The sequence below is a fragment of the Rhipicephalus microplus genome, chromosome 1, assembly GCF_043290135.1.
Source record: "Rhipicephalus microplus isolate Deutch F79 chromosome 1, USDA_Rmic, whole genome shotgun sequence".
Classification (NCBI taxonomy): domain Eukaryota; kingdom Metazoa; phylum Arthropoda; class Arachnida; order Ixodida; family Ixodidae; genus Rhipicephalus; species Rhipicephalus microplus.
Genome location: NC_134700.1, coordinates 76,787,548 through 76,809,593, shown reverse-complemented (window position 1 = coordinate 76,809,593; position 22,046 = coordinate 76,787,548). Strand labels below are relative to the sequence as shown.

The 22,046-nt window shown below is 45.0% G+C and overlaps 2 protein-coding genes across 3 annotated transcripts in view; one reads left to right on the top strand and one right to left on the bottom strand.

Moving 5' to 3' along the window:
• LOC119178679 (venom metalloproteinase antarease-like TtrivMP_A) overlaps positions 1–22,046 on the top strand; it is a 369,468-nt gene that overhangs the window by 12,415 nt on the left and 335,007 nt on the right. The window lies entirely within an intron of this gene.
• On the bottom strand, positions 13,031–14,098 carry LOC142770846 (uncharacterized). Its single transcript, XM_075872695.1, has one exon. The coding sequence runs from the start codon at positions 14,096–14,098 to the stop codon at positions 13,031–13,033; it is 1,068 nt and encodes a 355-aa protein (XP_075728810.1).

Genomic DNA, 22,046 nt, shown 5'->3' with positions numbered 1-22,046 from the left:
GTAACACCTGATGGGCTGTATGAGTTTAACGTAATGCCGTTTGGACTCTACAACGCCCCAGCTACCTTCTAACGGATGATGGACACAATCCTTCGCGGCTACAAGTGGAAGACGTGCCGCTGATACTTAGACGACATCGTCGTTTTTTCTCGCCACTTTTCGACTCACTTTTTTTTGTCTTCGTGCTATTCTCACGTGTCTCACCTCTGCTGGCCTTCAACTTAACATCAAGAAGTGCCATTTTCGCACACGTCAGCTCACTTTACTGGGTCACGTCGTCTGCAAAGAAGGTGTTTTTTCAGATCCGGCGAAACTCCGCGCCATGGCCGACTATCCGAAGCCCAATTCCGTCAAGACGCTTCGAAGTTTTATCGGCCTGTCATCATACTTTTGTCGATTTGTGCGCAATTTCTCTTCCATTATCGCGCCTCTTACCAACATGTTGACAACATCCAAAGGCATTTCTGCTTGGTCAAAAGAGTGTGACGAATCCTTCACCACGCTTCGGTGGTTATTATTGTCACCTCCAATACTACGTCATTTTGACCCCGATGCGCCTACGGAGGTTCACACAGACGCCAACGGTGTCGGTCTTGGTGCTGTATTGGCTGAACAAAAAGCAGGATACCAAGAATACGTGGTCACTTACGCGAGTCACACCCTTAAGAAAGCCGAGTGTAATTATTCCGTCACGGAGAAAGACTGCCTCGCAATTGTCTGGGCTTTGACGAAGTTCCGCCCATACCTTTATGGCCGCCCTTTCGAAGTCGTCACGGACCACCACGCTCTATGCTGGCTATCATCGCTCAAAGACCCGTCGGCGCGCCTTGGTTGTTGGGCGCTTCACCTACAGGAATACGACATTCGTGTTGTATACCGATCCGGCCGAAAGCACTCCGACGCTGATGCGCTATCCCGCTCGCCGCTACCGGCTGATCCAACCTCCTCGTCACCTTCTTCAGCTGTCATAATATCAATCGACTTCACAGACATGGCATCGGAACAACGCAAAGATGTGTGGATTTTCCAACTCCTCACCTTTCTGACTGATCCGCTAGCTAATTTGGTCTCAAGAACTATCCGCCGCCAAGCCACACATTTCGCTATTCGAGACGGCCTCCTCTATTGGCGGAATTACACGTCTGAAGGTGGCTGTTAGTGATACCCAACCACATGCGCTCGAAAATCTGTACGGCTTTTCACAACAAGCCGCAAAGCGCTCACACCGGCGCTCTCAAAACGTACAACTGTCTACGTTAGCGGTACTACTGGCGCGGCATGTACACATTTGTTCGCAATTACGTACGTGTTTGTACTGCATGCCAGCGACGTAAAGCCCCACCTCAACGCCCTGCCGGTACACTTCAGCCTCTGCCTTGTCCAGCGCGTCCAATTGACCGCGTCGGTACCGACTTATACGGACCACTTCCCACGTCGTCTTCTGGAAATAGGTGTATAATTGTTGGCATGGTCCACCTCACGCGTTACGTGGACACGGCAGCACTACCCGCAGCAACCGCGAGGGAAGTTGCGTTTTTCATCTTGCGCAACTTTGTTCTTCGCCATGGAGCTTCCCGCCATGGAGCTTCCCGTTTGAGCGACCGGGGCTGTGTTTTCCTGTCTGACGCCATTCAAGCCTTGCTCTCTCAGTGCAACATGGCTCATCGCATGACGACAGCATATCACCCGCAGACGAATGGCCTCACAGAACAATTTAATCGCACTCTCGGTGATATGCTGACGATGTACACAGCTTTTGACTAGACCAATTGGGACACTGTCCTTCCTTTCGTCACGTATGCGTATAACACTGCTACGCACGCGACAACAGGGTTTTCCCCTTTCTGTTGTACGGACGCGAAGCATCGTGCACGCTGGACACTATCCTCCCATACACGCCCGACTCCTCTCAGTACACTGCAATTTCTGATGTTGCCAGGTACAAGATTGCAGACGATTGGCCCGTTCACTGACATCCGAGGACCAAGGCCACCAGAAGCTACGGCATGACACCGACCGACATCTCTCTACTTTTACGACTGGTGCTCTCGTTTTGCTCTGGATTCCACCTAGCGTTCCTGGCCTTTCGTCGAAATTACTGGCACGATACCATAGGCCCTACCGCATTCTCGCCCGTACGTCACCAGTCAATTATGAGATTGAGCCATTGACACAGTCTCATGACTTACGCCGTCGTGGCCGAGAAATTGTGCATGTGAGTCGCCTGAAGCCGTATTGCGACCCCGCTATAGTGACAACGCCTTAAGTCGCCAGGTTGGCTACGCTATTCACCGAGGGCCAATGTAGGGAACTATGCGAACGACGACGAAGCAGCAAGAAACGGCAAGCCACAGCGTTGGTGCTCACGCGCGACCCGAGCTTGCGCTTGTTTTTGTATTTTCGGCCTGCTGACGATCCTCGCTCTTCTGGCGTTCCTCGGCCTTCCAGTAGGTCTATACGTAAATAAACTACGTGACAAGAGGTTTATAGGGCGAACCTAACAAGCAGGAGGAAGATTCGAGATAGCCACACGACGAGGGAGATGGTGGTACTCGATCGCCGATCTCGTGGTGCCTTTCTCTGCGATGATGCTTGTTGTTCCTTGGTGTTGGCATCATTGCTTCATTATACAGTAGATGTTCTTTTGAGCTATAAAAAATTATAACAGATTTCCTTAAGTTTTACGCACTCTCATTTTATCTGAAAAACTTAAGAGAGACATTTCTTACATTTAAAAGAAATTGAAAACGTGCTTTCAGTTTCGACGTTAGGAGCGGGTAAATGAGGTGACCAGAAGTTTTCTTGGGTACAACGCTTGTGACCTTGAAACCATCTATAGGGAACGACAAATGTTGGTGTTGGCCCTGATTTGCTCCCACTCTTTTTGGACAATGGCCCAAAGTTCATCTGCTGAGACGGCACGAAGTTAGCGGTGAACCAACGCAAGCTTCATGTTTCGCCACACATTTTCATTAAGGTTTAAGTCAGGTGACTGTGGACACCACTCAAGAACTGCAACATCGCGGCCCTTCAAATACTAAGCAATTTTTTAAAATTGTGTATGGGAGAGATATTAGGCTGTAGGATGAAAGTGTTCTTTGGGAATGGTCCCCCGACGAGATATGGAAGCAGCACGTCGTCTAAAAGTCCACAGTAGGCATCTGACGTGAATCAATTCTAACAAGGAGTCCCAGCAGTCTTTGAGCGGTAACGTCATGGTGTTAGGCCAGCTGATCAAAATACTTCCAGTAAAACAACGTCTTATGATTTGAGCTTAAAGAGCTTTTTGTTCGGGCACACAGCACAGATAACTGGAGAATCATGTCAACCATGTATCCTTATCACCAGGAGATAAGAATGTATGATGCCCATTCGAACCACAACAAACCCACTCAGGGTGAACTTGGGAGGCTCGAATGAAGGCCCAATGGAAGTTTTTGGCCGAGTTTTTTTTTTGCACGTGTACAGACAATGAGCGTGAAAAAACTAAACTGGACACCGCAGATGCTTGCGCCGTCCAGTCAATTTCCCTGTTTGTGTTCCCTTGAGTGGCTTGGAATGTGGTAACATGCACGCGGGTGAGAGGGCAGGCTACTTCATCAGGGACCCTAAGTATAATTTAGAATATGGTACAAAAATATGCTGTTAAACTCATGGTGAAGTCGCGTAATACACTCCCCGAAAAAAATACCCCACATATACGTTCGCTTTGTGGGCTGTGTAAGGCTCGTCAGCTGAGTCTATGGAAGAATGAAATTGAATCAGGAGAATAGGGTATGTGAAATGAGAAGTAGGAAGTCAAGGCACTGACGTAGAACTTAATATTTTAACAAATACGGAGAACCTGATGATTGTTGCTTTCCATACATTTGGCTAGGGTGTAGAAAAGAGAAGCTTCCGGAAGATGTGAACCTCGGAAAAAGACAAGCTGTTATCCAATGGTCAGTCACTTAAATGGTGACCACAGCATCAATGCACGCGCAGACATATTGCAATGTATTACGTGTTTAAGCGAATAAGAGTGCATGGGGCCCCTGTTTCTTAATGAAATACTAGATGGCTGGAGAATACTTAGCTATTTGTATAATGCAACAGTTAGCAAAAGAGGCCAAATGCAGGTCTGCGAATTGTAGGGTGATTGAGGCTGACTGCTACTATAAACGACCAAATGTTACGTGATGTTCATATCTTTGAAAAAAGGAAAATGACCTCAAGACCAACGTCGGGGAATGAATATTCAGCTGCTTTTTTTATATTCCAATCAACAGAAAATGAAACATTGCCTATGCACACGTCCTTTCAAGCCGTAGTAAATATTTTCCGGTAGTAGAAACTTCTGAGCGCACCGGTCAGTGGCGAAATATTTTCACGTACTAAAAAACCGAAAGCCAAGAAATATCATTACTGTAGAGTTTTCAACAACATTAAACGAGAATCGTGGTACTGAAACAAGTGGGATCACCCACCTCTGAAATTACCGTAACTACACAAACGCGGTGCTGAGCTAAGCCCGCTTTCCTGCAACATTCGTGGTTCCTTAGGTGCTCTAAGTTTGCTTCACGGCAAAACAGGTACGGCATGCTCCCGCGCTCTCAATCGAACTGAAGCCCCGCCTCCACGTTCTAGTGCGCCTGCGTCGGTCACGTGGTGTGGTGTTTGTAGTAAGAGTGGACGACCCCGTCCATTTCTTATTGGTACCCTCCCACCTGCTCATCGGACGCATGCCGCATTCCAGGGGCAGATTGAGCGGCTTTGCATTGCTTTGCGTGACTCTGCTCTTATTTTTCTGCCCCGATTCTATGCTCAGCATAGCGCTTCTGCGAAAGGCAGACCAAAGACAGACGCGTCAGCCAGCCATCACGGGCGCTTAGACATGGTCCTGTCGGCCCAATGTACTATCGGCGTCAAATAAAATCCGAACAACGGCAAGTCTTCGCGGTCGTAGAGTGCACGTCGCCCACTTGTCGCCATGGGCAGGCACCAATATATGCGTCGACCGAACGAATAGGATGCGCGTGCCTGTGAATGGTGATAACCGGGTGATACCATCGCGAAACCATGTCTTTGTTCGGGTTTTATTTGAGGCAGATAGTACGTACGTACCACCGCACGACGAAGGGATAGAGTAAATTATTCTGATGGAGTTCTTAGTGTCTTATAGAGCACTGTACATAGCTGGCAGCAGCCAGCCCCTTCTGCACCCTTTTTTGAAACCTCATACGCACAATTCATAGCTTTTTGCCAGCACGAAAGACGACATTTATGTCTTAGTGTCCGGCCACCTTCTTCAAATGGAGAACGTGGAGGACAGATATGGGACAACGGTGAGCGTTTTTAACATAACTGAGGGCGAAACCACCGCATGTAGCCTCAAGTTTTGTTCTCTCTTCAAACGTTGAAAGAGTCGCTGGCAAGAAGCAAGCGCGGGAAACCAGCTGCTTGCAATCTGTCAACATGCCGTAAAAACTCTCACGCTGTACGTGTCCTTATTTATTTATTTAAACAGAAATACGGTTAACCCTCAATTTAGGGTCATTACAGGAAAGATACGACGCACTGTACAAACAAATTAGTCACATAACTGTACCTCTCACAATGACAAGTCAGGTATACGTGTATACAAATCCGTGAAAGCTCTGTATTCCAAATGAAAAACACCCTTATTCGCAATGCAACAGATAAGAATCGCATGAATCTTTACAATTAATCACATAAATGTGAATCAAATAAATGCACAAAGTCTTTACCATCACACGCATTCACTATGTTACTCGGTAACTCATTCCATTCTTCGATGACATCACGGAAGAAAGTATAACGGTATGTCTTCGTTCGCAAAAAATATGGTTCCAGTACTCGTGTTAGGTTTGCCCTCTCACTTCGTTTCCAAGGTTGATGTAGGTAATCATTTCTGTTAATTTTAAACTAACCTTCGAGTAATTGAAAAAGAAATTTTAATCCATTTTAACGTCTGAGCTTGTAGAGTGGCTCTAGATCACAGAGTTGCAGCATTTCTCTGACTGAGTTGTTCTGGTGTCTCGAGCATATAAACCGAGCAGAAAACTGTTGTATGCGTTCAAGTTTATTTACCAGCACTTTTTGATGGAGACTGTAGACATTACTGGCATAGTCCAGTATCGGCCGTATAAAATTCTTAAAGGCATGAGGCTTTACGTCCATACTTGCACCCTGCAGCTTTTTTCTCATTAAGTACAACTTTTGCGAAGTCCTATAGCAAACAATATCAATATGTGTGTGCCACTTTGTATTATGCGTTATTGTGAGACCTAGGTACTTAAACGCTTCAACAGTCAACAAGGTGTGGGTACTCGGCTGCTGACCCGCAGGTCGCGGGTTCGAATCCCGGCTGCGGCGGCTGCATTTCCTATGGAGGCGGAAATGTTGTAGGCCCGTGTGCTCAGATTTGGGTGCAGGTTAATGAACCCCAGGTGGTCGAAATTTCCGGAGCCCTCCACTACGGCGCCTCTCATAATCATATGGTGGTTTTGGGACGTTAAACCCCACGAATCAATCAGTCAACAAGGTGTGATTCCCGACGCAATATTTAATGGAATTACCGTTTTCCCCTAGAAATGTGGGTAACGGTAGATTTCAAATAATTGATTTACATTCCCAAAGCTTCACACCATGAGTATTACTCCTTAAGACATTCGGCAATGTTCAACTGGTCTTTCCTACCAGTCACTCACGCGTAATTAAACAATCATTAGCAAACAGCTTGAGCTTTACAAGAGGTTTGGCTATATATGCGATATCATTGACATATATTAGAAACAATAAATGCCCAAGAACCGAGCCTTCTGGAACCCCAGAAAGCACATTTAGTGAGCTACACTGTAAAAAAAAAATTACTCCGATGTCGGAGTAAAACGGTTGTCCTCTAGTGTCCCCCCTATTCGAAGCAATTTTTGCTCCGGAAAAAAGCAAAACTTTTGCTACGGGTTGACGGAGGAATTGTGTGGCGCACCAGGAGTACTTTTAAACGATATTTTACTCTGGCCGATCGGAGCAATTGCGTGGCACTGCCGGAGTGCTTTTTACTGGCATTTTCCTCCGGCAGGCCGGACTGATTATGTGGCACCACCGGAGCATTTTTCGCGGGTTTTTTACTCTGGCTTTCCGGAGCTTTTGTGTGGTACCTTCGAAGTTTTTTACGAAAGTACTTACTTCATCTGAAAAAAAAATTCAGTAAGGTGGACCAGTACTTTTTAAAGTGTTTGCACAGCTCTTTATTTATTGTATGCTGATCGTTTCACGCTTTGATTAGATGAAGTTCTTACTCTCATGCAAGCACTGCAGAGGTACGGTGTATTCTTTTCCACAGAGCTGTAGCAGATGGAATTCAAGTAAACACTTGAGGCTTTATTCTTTCACTTATTCAAAATAGAATGCCAATTCTGGATGGTAACCAACGTTTAAGAAAGGGAGACCTGAATAAACAAACATGCAAAAAGCCACCAAAAGAAAACACAATAAGATAGATCAGATTAAATCAACAGCACTGAAGTTTGAAGTGCAGTGCTTCAAAATGGACCCCATAATGCTGCAAAACAATGCACGACAAACAATGAAAGCGTGGCCACCGAGAACAACTCTTCACCAGCCCCGAAAGACGATTTATCAGATTCATTGATGACGCAAGGGTTGAGCTGATTGATTTCTGCATAATTTAGCCAAAAATATATATTATAACTGCAAACTATGCGAGAGGCACAGAAATTGAGCCACGTACACTATACACTATGTGAGTCTATGAGAAGCAACTTCTATAACTTACCACACATGCGCGCACACACACACGCACAAAGACTGGATGAGCGTTCAATATCAAGAAGCACATGCTATATAATCCAGTGTGAGACAGCCGCAACATGATAAAAACACACCTCCATGACGCGAACAAAGTTCAAAACTTGGCAAAGTTTTCTATATATTTCTAAATTGATAGCTCTACCTTTGCTGAAACATTCGATAGCAGTTTTTGACCAAAATATTCCTATTTCAGTACTCTTGTAGACGGCATCAGCAATGTCCCTTCCGATATTTTTCTAATTTATTCAAATATTATTTCTGGTTATTACAGTCACATTTAAGTGCGTGCTCATTGTCATACTTCTAGCAAAGTGGTCTCTTACAGTATGCATGGTTGCGGCCTGTCTTCAACGAAAGCCTAGCTTCATCTCCTTTGTAAAATAATTTTCGAGATAAGTTGGCATTGTTTAATTTTTCATTTTCACTGCTAGCTCTGTCTTGGTACTTGTCGTTGTGAACATTTTTCAAAGTAGGTAATGTATGAGCATATATTTCTTCAAGATGAACAGCTTAAAGCACAAAATAGGGAAAAGTTCACTACAACGTAAAAGAATAAACAAGCAATAAAAAGCACAAACATCACGCCACCTAAGCCAACTGCATTTACACAAAAATAAGGGAAGGCCGGCCAGTTTACTCGACCGAAAGGTCCGTGCTGACGTTCGGAGGCCATAGAAGGTGATGCACGTGCAAGCGTCACGGTGAGCGTCTCAGGCTTGAATAAATGTTCTTTTCCCTTATTCTGTTCACAAGCCAGTGTCGTTGAATTGCCCAGGTCAAAACTACGTCTCAGCACTGTTCGCACTCCCGTCTTATGCAAAAAGAAAAAAAACTGCATCACAGCCAGGGCATCAAGACTGAAAGGAGCGAAAAATGCAGCAGCAAGGATAGTAATCTCCCGCATCACCAACACAAAAAATACGGCTAGTTTTTTCGAAAGGGTGCGTTACCATTTCATGCTTACTTTCACTACAATGTCCACTCCGCCTTAGAATATTGAGCCGGCTCTCATATGGTTTAACTTTACTACCCCCCACCCCTTTTCACAGAAACGTCGAGCGCTTCACGACTTGTTCTGCCAAGCAACTCCTCTTTTTTTTCTTGCATTCCTCGACTATAGTATCGTCAGTTTGTTCCGCCCCTCTTTTTTGTTCCTAAAAGCACCACGTCCCGCCAAGAGCCTAGTATACTTGTAGAATAATATGTATGATACCACTTATCCAACCAAAATAACCTTTTCACTAGTATGAGTGCGTGTATGCGTTCTGAAAGTCTGTACCGTTTGCAATGCCCTATTTTAATTCCCCACATTTATAAAAAATTAACACCAATTTAAGCTATTCAAGTTTTATTAGTTCAGCTTACATATTCTAATAAAATAATTTTTACGCAGTGGTAGACCTCGACCTGCCATTTATTGATATTGATAGCGGACAAATGTTACCGTTTATGTGTACTGACAAGACCAAGAATATCTTTTAACCAGTTAGGTTTACCTAGAGCAACTATTAGGGTTTGATAGAATTAACGTAAAGCTATGATATTTGCTATCGTTGCATATATAATCAGCGCTCCAAATATTACAGTGACTTGATTCAATCACGCAAAGGTATTATGACATTAACGCTGCGCAAAACAGGACGAGTACAAGAAAGTGAACAACCAAGAGTGCTTGTGGAGGTCACTTTTTTTTGCGCTGCATTTACGCCACAATGAATCAGTACCAACTCGCTCACCTCTCCGTTTTGCTTTACAGAAGTTATATTAGGAAAAAAAAACACGTACTCCAAACAACGCATTATCGGAATTCCGCTGATTTTTCACTGACATCTTGTGAAATTAGCCAAACATTGATCACATGTTTAGCTTATCAACCTAACAATATATAATCTTAGCACGACCTGACAAGAATAACACAGGTAATTTTGGGAGAGCTCACTCACCATTTTTTTGCCACACCAGCGACCACAGGGTCCAACACTCGCGATATCACAACGTGTCGTTCACTGCCAGGAACCATCGCACGATTACCGTTCGCACAACTGCCGTCTGTCGTTGATAACCTTCGTTGCTGCTTGTCACTTGTGATATCCAGGAGGGGTTCAGCACGACTTTCTTTTCTGCAACGCGGTCAAAAGCTTCGCACAATCCTCACTGCACCGGCTTGGTCAGCGCCATGTTGGTTTGTGGGGAACGGCCTCCCGGCGGCGAGATGGCCTACGTCACTCCTCGAACAGCCAATGAATGCCAGTGATCGACAACCAGGAGCAATTGGGGGGCATCCACCGAGGCGAAAGCGATGCACGGGAGCATTTCCTGAGAACCCATGGGAGCATAATCAGAGGATTGCCACTGTTTTCTTTCGGTTTCCTTCGTTCGGCGATTACCAGAGAAAAACGGTGGAAAACGAATGTATTAACAATGGTACGATCCAGTTTAAGTGCGGTCGTCGGAGCATAGCGGCCGCATTCTTCCCCGATTCCTCCCAGCTGCATAAATTTTTGTCTACAGTGTAGACATACAGTTATCAATTTTTTTTACGAATTGCTTTCTGTCATTTAGGTACGCTTTATCCCAATGACGTAAAAGTGGACGGAGTCCAGCACGTTGAAGCTTATACAGTAAGCTGTCGTGAGGTACCTTATCGAATTCCTGAGCGAAATTTATGCAGACAACATCAGTTTCTTCATTCATATCTAAAGCCATCGCAAAGTCATGGATAGTCTCAATAAGCTGTGTTGTAGTCGAGGCTCTACTCCTCAGGCCATGCTGATGAGGATAAAGTAATTTTCATTTTCCAAGAATGTGATGATATGCATGACTATGATATGTTCTCAATATTTTGCAGCAGATAGATGTGAGCGACACGGGACGGTAATTATTGACAAACAACTGATCACCACTCTTAAACACACGGATTACAGCTGTGCGCCAGTCAGATAGCACTGAACTAGTACATATATACTTCTGAGAAAGAACTTCTAAGTAGTAAGATATCCACTGCGCTAACGCAGCAAAAAAGGGGTGGCTATTTCATCAGGCCCGCATGCTTTTTGAGAATCAAGAGACATTTAACTCTTCAATACTCCTTCTCGACTGAAAGTAATATCGCCCATCGGCTCAGATAAGTGGCAAATTGCATCCTCTGTTTCAGTGTCACATGTGCGTCTTGTAAGAAGTGTCTGAAAGCAAATGTTAAGATTATCTGCAATGTCAACATTCTGTGCCACGATTTCATTACCGCATTTCAGCTGGTGATTTTTATCGTGCCAATCCGACATATAAAGTGAGAACTTGCGAGGTGAATGCTTAAAGATGCCCTGAACCACTTTTATCAATAAACATGGAATGAATTCACAGGAACAGTTTGTTGCTTCGCGAATTCAACACCGCAAGAATTTTAAAAATCCGTCCAGTGTGAGTGAAGCTACCAAGGTTCATCGCATGCTGCAGTTGCTTTATCTCCTCCCTTACCCCGACGAAAGCGCTGGAAGCTAAGCAGGGAGAGATGGCAGGAAAACCGAAAAACTTCATGCGGGTCTTGTTACCTAGAGTACAGTGGCTAGAATAGGGAAGTGTGATGAGCGGCAAGCAGCGCCTACGGAGCGCACTGAAGGCTCTGTGGAGGAGCCGTGTGGGGGCGCGCGCAGTCGTTTATACGTTGTTTGCACGTTTCCGACAGGTTGGTCGGGCACGTTCGTCCTCGTTTTTTTTTCTCCGTGGCACTCTCACACCAATGCTTCTGTATGCACTCTCATGGCGCGAAAATAAAGTCATTGCTTCGTCCCGGGGTGCACTACAGGCTACAAGGCAGGTTGTTCGGTGTTAGTAAGAACAAAGCTCTGCGCAGTGGCGGAGGGCGATCCCGCTCGCTGGCAAGCCGCTTCAGGAAAACTTGGCTGTGTGCAAGCTGCACTTCGACGAGAGGTTTGTCATCTCCCGGCAGTTCGAGCTCACTGTGAACGGCGAAATGGTCCGCATAAAAAGGCGTAGGCCGACAGGCGTGCTTGTCGTTCAGGAGTGGGCGGAGGTTCGTTGGAGTGCGCCCCCTCCCTATTATTTCAGTGTATGAGGCAGATTTTGCCCCCCCCCCCCTTTAGATGACTTAAAGAGTGCTCCGCTGCCTAGTAAATGTACAGAGCAGATTTAGCGTCCCCCTAACAGGTGGCTAGGGGAGGCGCTCACCCCCTTTGCACCCCTTGTGCGGACGCTTATTGGTAGGCTTTTCGGCGAAGCTCTTCGTATTTGTAGACGCCCTTGAAATCCCTTTTTCAAATTGGTTTTGCTACAACGAGCCTCACAGTGACAGCTTGAAAGAGCCTGTTTTCTGATTAAAAAACAAAAACAAAACAAAGATGTCACACTAGGCTGCGCATAACATGCTTCGAGCCTTACCAATCAAGTGAACATGTTTTTTTCTACTCACCCATTTGCATCTTTACACAAAGGCACTCCAAAAGAAGCGAGCATCTTCCCATGAAAAGAAGTACCTGAAGCCCAGGCGCGTCATCTGCTCTCAGTCTAAAGGAAACAATGTTCTGTGGGGTGCTTGTGAAATATAAAACTTTTTTTCTTGGGGATAAAAAAAGACGCGTGACCAATTATCAAGTATGCATTGTTGTAAACAGATAGTGAGTCACTACTCGGAAATGCCTTGTATGAGCAGTGTGCAGAAAATAAAAGGTTTTCATTAAGATACCACTAGGCATTCTCGTCCCTGAAATAATGGTTCGCCGTAGAGGGTGTTGCAAACAGTGACTCACAACCTAGTCCATCGTCCCACTCTTCTACCATTTCACATCAATAAAATGTTTCAGTGCCGTAACGCGCTCACTTTCGGCACCCTGTCGATATTTCAGTTCAGTGGCGCACCCGCGTAGGCATCCAGTAATTCCAGAAGCTTATTAGCATATTTTCTCGGTCGCAATTTGAAACCATGCACGAGGAACAAAATATATTTTATATGTTTCGCGTTGCCCACGCGCGCGGTTGATTCCCGTTTCATACATGCGCAGCGCATCGCCAGCTTGGGTGACGTGGATGGATGGATGGATGAATGGATATGGCTGTACCCTTTAGATCGGGCGGTGGCTAGCACCACCAAGCCATAATACTTAATTAACGAAAAAACTAGATTTATTTTTTTTCTTTAAAAAGTGAGTTTGAGGATTCGTACTTTGCAGTGAAGAGTTTATTTTCACTCGTGCCTTGACTTTACCCACCAATCAGATAACCTCCTTCTAGTTAAGTGTACCCGCTTAAAGTCAATTTTGCCTTCCCGTTCCCTAAACACAAGTGCTTTGAAAAACTCTGCGCCATCATCCTGAACTATAGAGTGAAGCCCTTTACAGAACATTATCAAGTGTTCGGCAGTTTCTTCTTCCTCTCCACACGCACTGCATACTGTGTCTACCCCTTCGTATTTGGCCCGATATGTCTTGGTTCGCAGTACTCCCGTCGTGGCCTCAAACAGTAGAGAACTACCCCGAGTATTATCATAGATCCTTTCCTTGGCAATTTCCTGCTTAAAAGTTTGATAGATCTCTAGTGCGGACTTTTTCATCATGCCCATTCTCCACATGTCAGTCTCCGTTTCCTTCACTTTCTTCTTAACCGATAGTTCTTTTTGGTTTGGCCACCTGCTGTTTTCTATGTATTTACGAGTCAATTTCCTGGTTAGCTTCCTCCATTTTGTATCGACATTCTTCATATACAAGTAGCTGAAAACCTTCCTAGCCCAACGCTCCTCCCCCAATTCTCTCAATCGCTTCTCAAGTTTTATCTTGCTGCTAGCTTTCCTGCCCTCAAATGATGTCCATCCCATATCACCTTGTACTCCCTGATTTGGTGTATTCCCGTGAGCTCCTAAAGCAAGCCTATCTATTCCACGTTGCTTAATTTCTAATCTTGCATGAACTTTTGATCTCATGCACAAGACCGCATTGCCGAACGTCCGCACAGGAACCATGACCTCTTTCCATATTCCTCTCACAACATCATACCTATTGTAATTCCACAGTGCCTTATTTTTCATCACTGCTGCATTCCTGTTACTTTTAGTCGTCACGTATATTTCGTGTTTCCTCAGGTACTCGGTCCCATTGCTTATCCATTTGCCCAGATATTTGTATTTATCTGTTATCTCTAGCGTGGCATCTTGTATTCTAAGCTCAATACCTTCGTTGTCATTGAGAATCACGACTGCTGATTTTTTCTTACTCAATCTAAAATCTAACCTATCTCCCTCATTACAGCAGATGTCCATCAATACCTGCAAATCTTCCTTGTTGTTGGCCATTAGCACTATATCATCTGCGTACATCAATAGTGGTAGTGCCTGATCAATAAGTTTTCCTTGTTTGACTAAAGAGATGTTGAAGCCCAGTGCACTTCCCTCTAATTTGGCCTCCAATCCTTGTAGGTACATCATGAATAATAAGGGTGACAAGGGACACCCCTGCCTAAGCCCCCGTTTTACCTCTGCAGGCTTGGATACCTGTTTTTCCCACTTTATAACTACCTTGTTACCTTTATAGATACCCTTTGAAAGATTTGTGACTACATGTTCCACGCCTAGTATGTCCAGTATTCCCCACAATTCCTCTTGAACCACGCTATCGTACGCTCCCTTGATATCCAAAAATGCTAGCCACAGGGGCCTGTGTTTCTTTTCTGCTATTTTGATGCATTGCGGCAGTGAGAACAGATTGTCTTCCAACCTCCTGTGTTTCCGAAACCCATTCTGCAGTTCCCCCAGCGCCCCCTCATCCTTTATCCATGCCTGCAGTCTTTCCTTTATAATCTGCATCGCCAGCCTGTAGACCACTGATGTCACTGTTATAGGACGATATTTGTTTATGTCAGCTTTGTCCCCCTTTCCTTTATAGATTATGCTCATCCTGCTAAGTTTCTATCCATCAGGAACTTCGTCATCGATTATTATTTTGCTCACTGCATCTCTCAAAGCCTGCTTAGAATTCGGACCTATTGTCTTTATCAGCCTAATTGGAATGCCATCTGGGCCTGTTGATGCACTATCAGGAACCCTTTTCTCAGCCCTTTCCCACTCTCGTTCTGAAAATGGAGCCATTGCACCACTTGATTCGTCCTTGTCTATTGTGGTGCATAAAGTACTTTTTTGTTGAAATTTTTCTGTCACCCTTGCTCTTATATATTCAATAGCTTCGTCCCCTTCTAGCCTGGCACCTTGGGCTGTAGTTATAAAACTCTGCTCTAGGCTCGTCTCATTTCTTAGGGAGTTTAGATGGTTCCAAAATTTCGCAGCTGCCTTTCTATCTTTTTTATGTACTTCTGCCAGCCACTGAGCTCCCTTTCTTCTAATCTTTTCATTGATCAGAAGGGATGCATCCTTTCTACAGCTTAGAAAGGTTTCCCATTTTCTTTCAACATCATCTGTCGGTTCACCCCACTGCTTAGCATGTCTGTGTTTCCTACAAACTTCCTGACGTTTTCTATGGCTCTCTTAACTTCCTCATCCCACCAACTTTTGGGTTTGTGTCTTCTTTTCCGGGGTGACTTGTCACGCGTCTTAGCAAGCTCTTGCTCAAAGAGTCTAATTAGATTCGTGTATGTCCACACTGTCTTATTATCCTCCGTGATTACTTTCTCAATATGTTTAGTGGCTATTTCAATTTGCCTTTCTGGATAAAAATTTTCCTGTAGTTGCTCATCTTGTCTCCTTCCCACTTTCACTGCCCTTCCAAAACTTAGCTTGATACGTTTGTGATCACTAATCAGACTTCTGGAGCGACCTTCATCTGTGTGCATTCCCCTGAGCTTATCATACATCCTATGTGACATCAGTGCATAATCTATCGTCGACTGCAGCCTTCTTACCTCCCATGTTATTTGCCCTTCACACTTCTCGGTACTGTTGCTCAAATCATCAAAATGATCAAATCAAGCCTTTCACACATATCCATGATCATTTTGCCTGTCGGGTCGGTATACCCATCTATATCTTCTATGTGCGCATTCATGTCTCCTAGTATAATTATCTCGCACTCTCTTCCTAACTCCTGAATGTCGTTTGATATAAACTCTACCATTGCCTGGTTTTCCTCTCTTGCCTTTGCTCCCGTCCACAAGTACACGAGACCAAGGAGTGTCATTTGACCTGCCACTTTCCCTTTTAGCCATAAATGTTCCTTGCACTCCTGCTTGACCCTTTGCCAGTCTGTACTTTTATGAATGAATGCCCCAATACCTCCCCATTTCTGCTGCCTTCTGTTCTATTACAATATTCCCTTGCGTAGTCCGGATTGTTCGGAGGTTGTTCCATGTCTCTGAGATGTGTTTTTACAAAACCGTATACCATCGGCCTCTCTTCCTTTAGCTGTTTTTCTATCTCTTCCCAGTTCAGCCTGTTCCTACCGCCCTGCATGTTAATTTACCCCATGTCTGAATTGGCTCGGCACTCGTGGCTACGTCTATTTATGCCTCGGACTCTACCTATCTTAGATGTTGGTGCCACTTTCGAATCGTATCTGTCCATACCACCTGTCGAAGAGTCTCCCTGGTTGTTTTCCTCGTTACTAGCTATCCGGCACCCCGAAGAGCTTGCTTGCCCGCCAAAAAAGCTACAGCGCGTCCTGCAAGTCACCAACCTACCTCATGACCTAGCCACCCATCGAAGTGAATTCTGTCTCGTTGAAAACCACCCCACCTCTGCACCTCTCTGTTTATTTCCACCCCCTCAAAGCCTTTCTCTCGACTCATCCGCCATATCTTTTGGTTTGCGTTGACAACCGTTCTTTGCATGTTGCTATCACGCACCGGTACCTCCGGTATTGTGCATATCACTACCTGTACGTTAGGAGAAGTGGCGCGCATGTCATCGATGCCTTTCGCCAGTGTGGTTGCTAGTCCTGCTGTATCTTTATTTAAGACATCGTTTTAACCGCCTGAAACTATCACGAGGTTTCGTCTATCAGCTGTAGTTTTGAGTTTTACGCTCACTTGCCTCATGACTGCTTCAAGCTTGCGTCCTGGAAACGCCCCTAGTGCAACACTCTTGTCACCTCTTACCCTCTCTTTGATGGCTTCTGTGCATCGATTTAGATTCGAGTCCCCGGCGATTATCACATGCTGTGACTTTTAAGCTGGAGCGTCCTGCACCTGGGGGCTACTTGCAGCTTTGACGTCGGCTGCTTTGTCCCCTCCCAGCCCCACCACTACCTCGCTGAAGCTGGGGCTTGCAACAATTGAACAGGGTAAACCTGTTTTTTTCAAAGTTGCTTGCTCTTCCTTCTCCACCGTTATGGTTGCCGGTTCCCTACTGTTCTCTCCGTAGGCCGCTTATTTGTTCAGCTCGCTAGTGCTTCCTCGGCGGACTTCAGTCTTTCTCCCATTGCCCTAGTTTTCTCTTGCTCTGTCGCCAACGCAGTTTCGAGCTCGGCGATTCTCATCAGCAGTTCACTCTGGGCAACCGTCATTTTCTCTATTTTTTCCTCGACCTCACATTGCCTACACTTCGCGTCAGCCTCTTCTCCATCCGCTTCTACGCTTGGGTCTACTTTCAAACCCACTCCATATCCTGAACACTTTACAGTCTTTTTAACCATGTCTTTCAGACACCAATTGTCTCTATACTCAATAATTACTAAACTCCAGCCCTCCACTACGAAAAAAAAAGAAAGTCTAAGCTCTACTACAAAAATTTGCGTGTTCAATGTACGCGCACCTCCCCCACCGGGTGGCAAAAAAAACAACAACAAAATATTCAAACACACACACCCGCACTAACTAATAAATACCTGGTGACTGGCCCCCGAAAAAGCCGTACCATAAAATAAGTGCTACGAAGATTTCAACCGCTGCCTTATAATTATAAAAACAAGCTCAAAACATGCAAAAAAACTTATCCGCGCAGTCGATCAGGAGCGCTCAAAAAACACGTCCATCCACCATGACAGCCCGAACTGAACTGTGTGCCAGCGCCATCTGGCGGTTTCCTCCCAAGGCGTTACGCGCTAGCCGGCGCGTTCATCACATTTGCTCGGCTTTTTCAGTGTGATCGCGCGCGCACGCGTGGACAAATGGCGGCCTCCCGCGGCGATCTCTGTAATGAGCGAGCGCGCCGTGTTCAAATCTGCCAACGGCTGACAGAAGGGCGTGCTACGTGTGATTGTTGAGCAGATTCCGTGAGTTGTCGAGAGAAGAGAAAGTAATTTTCAGCTGACTGATAATTTACGGTCAATACCAGGCCGCGTGCGGCACTATATTAATTGGCTAGCGTGCTGTCGGGAGCTTGTACTACCGATCGGAAGCGTTTTCTGACCATGCTCAAAAAGTGTTTCTGGGCCGTTAATTGAAAGAACTCAACTTTTGACAAAAAAACGCTTACATTCTAACGAGTGTTTGTTCAATCCTTTTCATACAGCTGCTATTTCCTGGGAACAATGGTTACTTCGTCTCCTCAGCCTTTTAAAATTTCACTTCTTATGAATATTATCTCGTGTTTCCCATGGATTGTGCTTGTTAGTCTTCTTTACTCTACTAGGAATGAATTTGTCGATGAAATATTTATGTATAACTTTAAAACGTTTTCACAATTTTTCAACTGTGTCGCGCTCGGATGCGTGCTCAAAATGACCAAATGACTACTCCAACATCTCAATAATGGAAGTGTCATCTGCGTTCGTGTAGTCCTTTACTTGGACGGTCTTATGCATTATAGCTCGTGAAACACTCAGTAGAATTGTAAGAGAGGCCAATATTTGATCAGAATTTCCCTCATCAAAACAGATATTATAATTGCACATTTTATTTGAATGGAGCATCAGGTCCAACATTGACCGAAACGAAGATGTTATTCTTGTATATTCGCACACTATTTGTTTTAAGTAATGAGCGAACATATTTTCCAATATCTTTTCACCACTATCAATCTCGACGTAACCAGACAAAAGAGCTTCTCAGTTAATTTGGGGCAGATTAAAGTCTTTAGTAAAAATTAGCTTGGTGCTCTCCCTTACATGGGCACAAAGAAAATATTTCAGTTTATCAAGATAGTCTGATGTTGCTGCGGTTGGTCTATAAACGACACCGGGAAGGTATACTGTGTTAAATAGATTTATTCTACACCACACTGTTTCTGGTATATTGCTTTGAACTTGCGAGGCCAGAACAAAATTTTTTACTATGATGTGAGCCCCGCTCCCTCGTGAGTCCCTATGAGATCTAAAAACTTTGTAGCCTTCTGGCACAATGCAGTTATCAGGAACACAACTGTGCCGCCACGTTTCAGGTATGAGCACCACATGAAGACTTCGAGATAGCAAAATGTAATTAAGTTCAGTTACTTTGTTAAAATGCTGTGGGCATTAAATAAAAGAAGCTGGAGCTATATCTGTAGTCAAGAAAAAGGCGTTCCTAGCGCGTTAGATGATAGGCTCTCGTTTCTTGCACTGCTCCTTCGTGAATCGACATCTTTACGAGCATTTTTCTGTTTGTGTTTATGTGCTCAATTTCGATACAGCTATAGTTCTTCTCGAGTGATATCCCAGCCGTGTTTCAACTGTGTCTAGGGTGTAGTTGTGGCTTATAGTTATACTGGTTCTTTTCAGTTTTTTGCAGTTTTTAGGAACGCACTCTTCTCACGGTAAGAACACTTTCTTTCTCACGGTAATCATAAAACTTCATGGTTATAGGTCTATATTTCCCAGGTTTTTCCTCATCAAGTTGATGGATCCTTTCAATCGTTTAGATGTCTGTACCAAAGGTTTCTTTAAAGATCGCATCGACCACGAGTTTCTTCGATTCAACGGCTACAACTCCCTTGCTTTCGGGAACACCAAAAAAACCAGAAGATTATTGCACCGACTTCAGTTTTCATAACCTCCAAGTTTAGCAGCTTGTATCTGCCCAATATGCTATAGGCTCTCAATTCGTTTGTTAAATTCCCGTATTACCGTTAGATAAGCCCTTACATTTCAGTTTTAGCGTTCAATTCACTGATTTCTTCCTTTAGAGCATCAATTTTACTGTTCGAGGTTCCTTGGTTATATAGAATAGCTTGTAGCATCTCATTATTGGGTTTTTCTGTACATCGCCTGACAGCAGAACCAAAATCATTCTACAGCAATAACAAAGAATACTGAAACATCTGCCAGGGCATGGCACTAGCAAGGAAAACCGATCGTCACTTGTATAACAAATAACATTCGTAAAATAACGAACCTGCACAGGTACAAGCAAAGTCATAGGCATGCCATTCGTCGGATGCATGCCGTGTCCTCTGAAGAATCTGCTGTCGTGGTGGTCCTTTAGTAGATCCACCACCAATGACGTAATGCACAGTGACTGAGTATTCACCGGTAGACAAATCACAGTCTTGTCTCACTGTCCGTCCGGCAGAAAGATAGCAGTTCCGAGGCATTACGGCGATTTGACGGCAGAAAGACACAACATAACCTGCATACGTGCCAGTAAAGTCTTATGCATGTCCATCGAATCCGTGCCGTGCCCTATGAAGAATCTGCTGTCGCGCTGATATGACAGCACCATGCTGTACATGAGAGTTTTAGATGCGAAGCAGCTTTTTGACTACCCTGTGTATGGCTGCCCGTCGCAGTTGGAACGACGCCAATTGGGTCAAGGCGCAGCTGCGCGATGACGTCACTCTCTCCCTGACCCGCAGCAGCTGCCAGCTTCTCCACCCGCTCACCAGACATTTCTTTCTCGCTTTACCTTCTTCTCCGCCCGCAACGCTCGACCGCACTTGTAGTGAAAACGCTCTTTCGGTTCGTATATTGGCAATAAAATTTACGCGAAAGCCAAACGCCTTTCATGTCTTTATGCGCTTATATGTTTAATAATGGAATACCAATGATCCTAATCCCACGCGCAAACGCACTGCATGTGGGCATGTGTTCCTAAGAGGCGAACGTATACACAATTTGGCGATCCACCTCGTCACAAGGTTAGATTACGGAAGCCACAGGTTGAGGCAACAGGACCTCCTGCGCCCGAGGATTACATTCGGCATGGTTTTCAAAACTGCTTCTGGATTTAAGTGTTGGTCACTCAAAGATGGTAAAAAATGGCATCATCACATCATCTTTAAAGTTGACCTTTCTAGGTCTCGCCCACGTGTGCTACAAAGGCAACATATAGAACAGATTCAAAGGCTAAAGTCCACTGGTTATAACAAAATAATGATTGGTGTGCCCAAATTACTTTAATGGGTGAAGCGTTAAAAGCCTTGAAGCAAAACAGGTGGCTACAATAACGAAAAAAAATCCTGCATAGTTCCTTAAGTAGAGTATCCTTTTTGATATCACGTGATGGGCGGAGAATGCAAGAAAACCGAAGGTACAATTTCCAGAAATAAATGATGACAACGTTTGCAATATCACGCACCCAAAACAACTCGCGTCCTGTAGTATGCGAGTGGCATATTCGATCCCTCTAACCTGCGAAGATGGTGCATCGCAAAAACAGGAGATGTATGCATTAACTTGAAAGATCATGAATACTCACTGAACAACAGAGGGTACGATAATTTGGCTTCGCATCTTAACAATTGTGGCTGCGAACCGAAATGCAACGAGGTTATTATTCCAAAGAAACATATTGCAACGGCTATGAGCCTAGAGAGGAGAAGAGGAGGAAGATATAAACTGGTGCAAATACCGACGCCATTATTATCCGACCATCAACCTCGCTCTGCTAATAAACACACTTTAACCGTAACAGTTTTGTGGTGGAGGAGCTTGGTAAACGCCCAAGACGGTGGAGCCACTGCCGCTAGGTCCTCGCCGAAGCCGACGCCTCACGTGACTGCCTCCAACACTACTGCAACTCACGATGTCAAGCAACGGTGACGTACAGTCACCTTCAACTCCTCCGGCGTGGACACCCGGTGCCTGGATGCGTCAATTGGAGCCGCGCCCTTTCTCAGGAGAACCCGGTGAGGACGTGGAAGAATGGCTCACACCCTACAATATTTTGAGCAATTGCAACGGCTTGGATGCCACGACTCAGCTAGAGTATGTTGCTCTCTTCCTGGCAGACACTGCTCTTGCGTGGCTCGAGAACCACGAAGAGTCGCTAACAACCTGGAATCACTTCGCTATCCAACTCGTAGAGTGCTTCGGGAATTACAATGCGAAAATAAAGTGAGCCGAGCAGACATTACGTCAGCGTGCTCACGTGCCAGGTGAGACTTGTACCACCAACATACAGGCAAT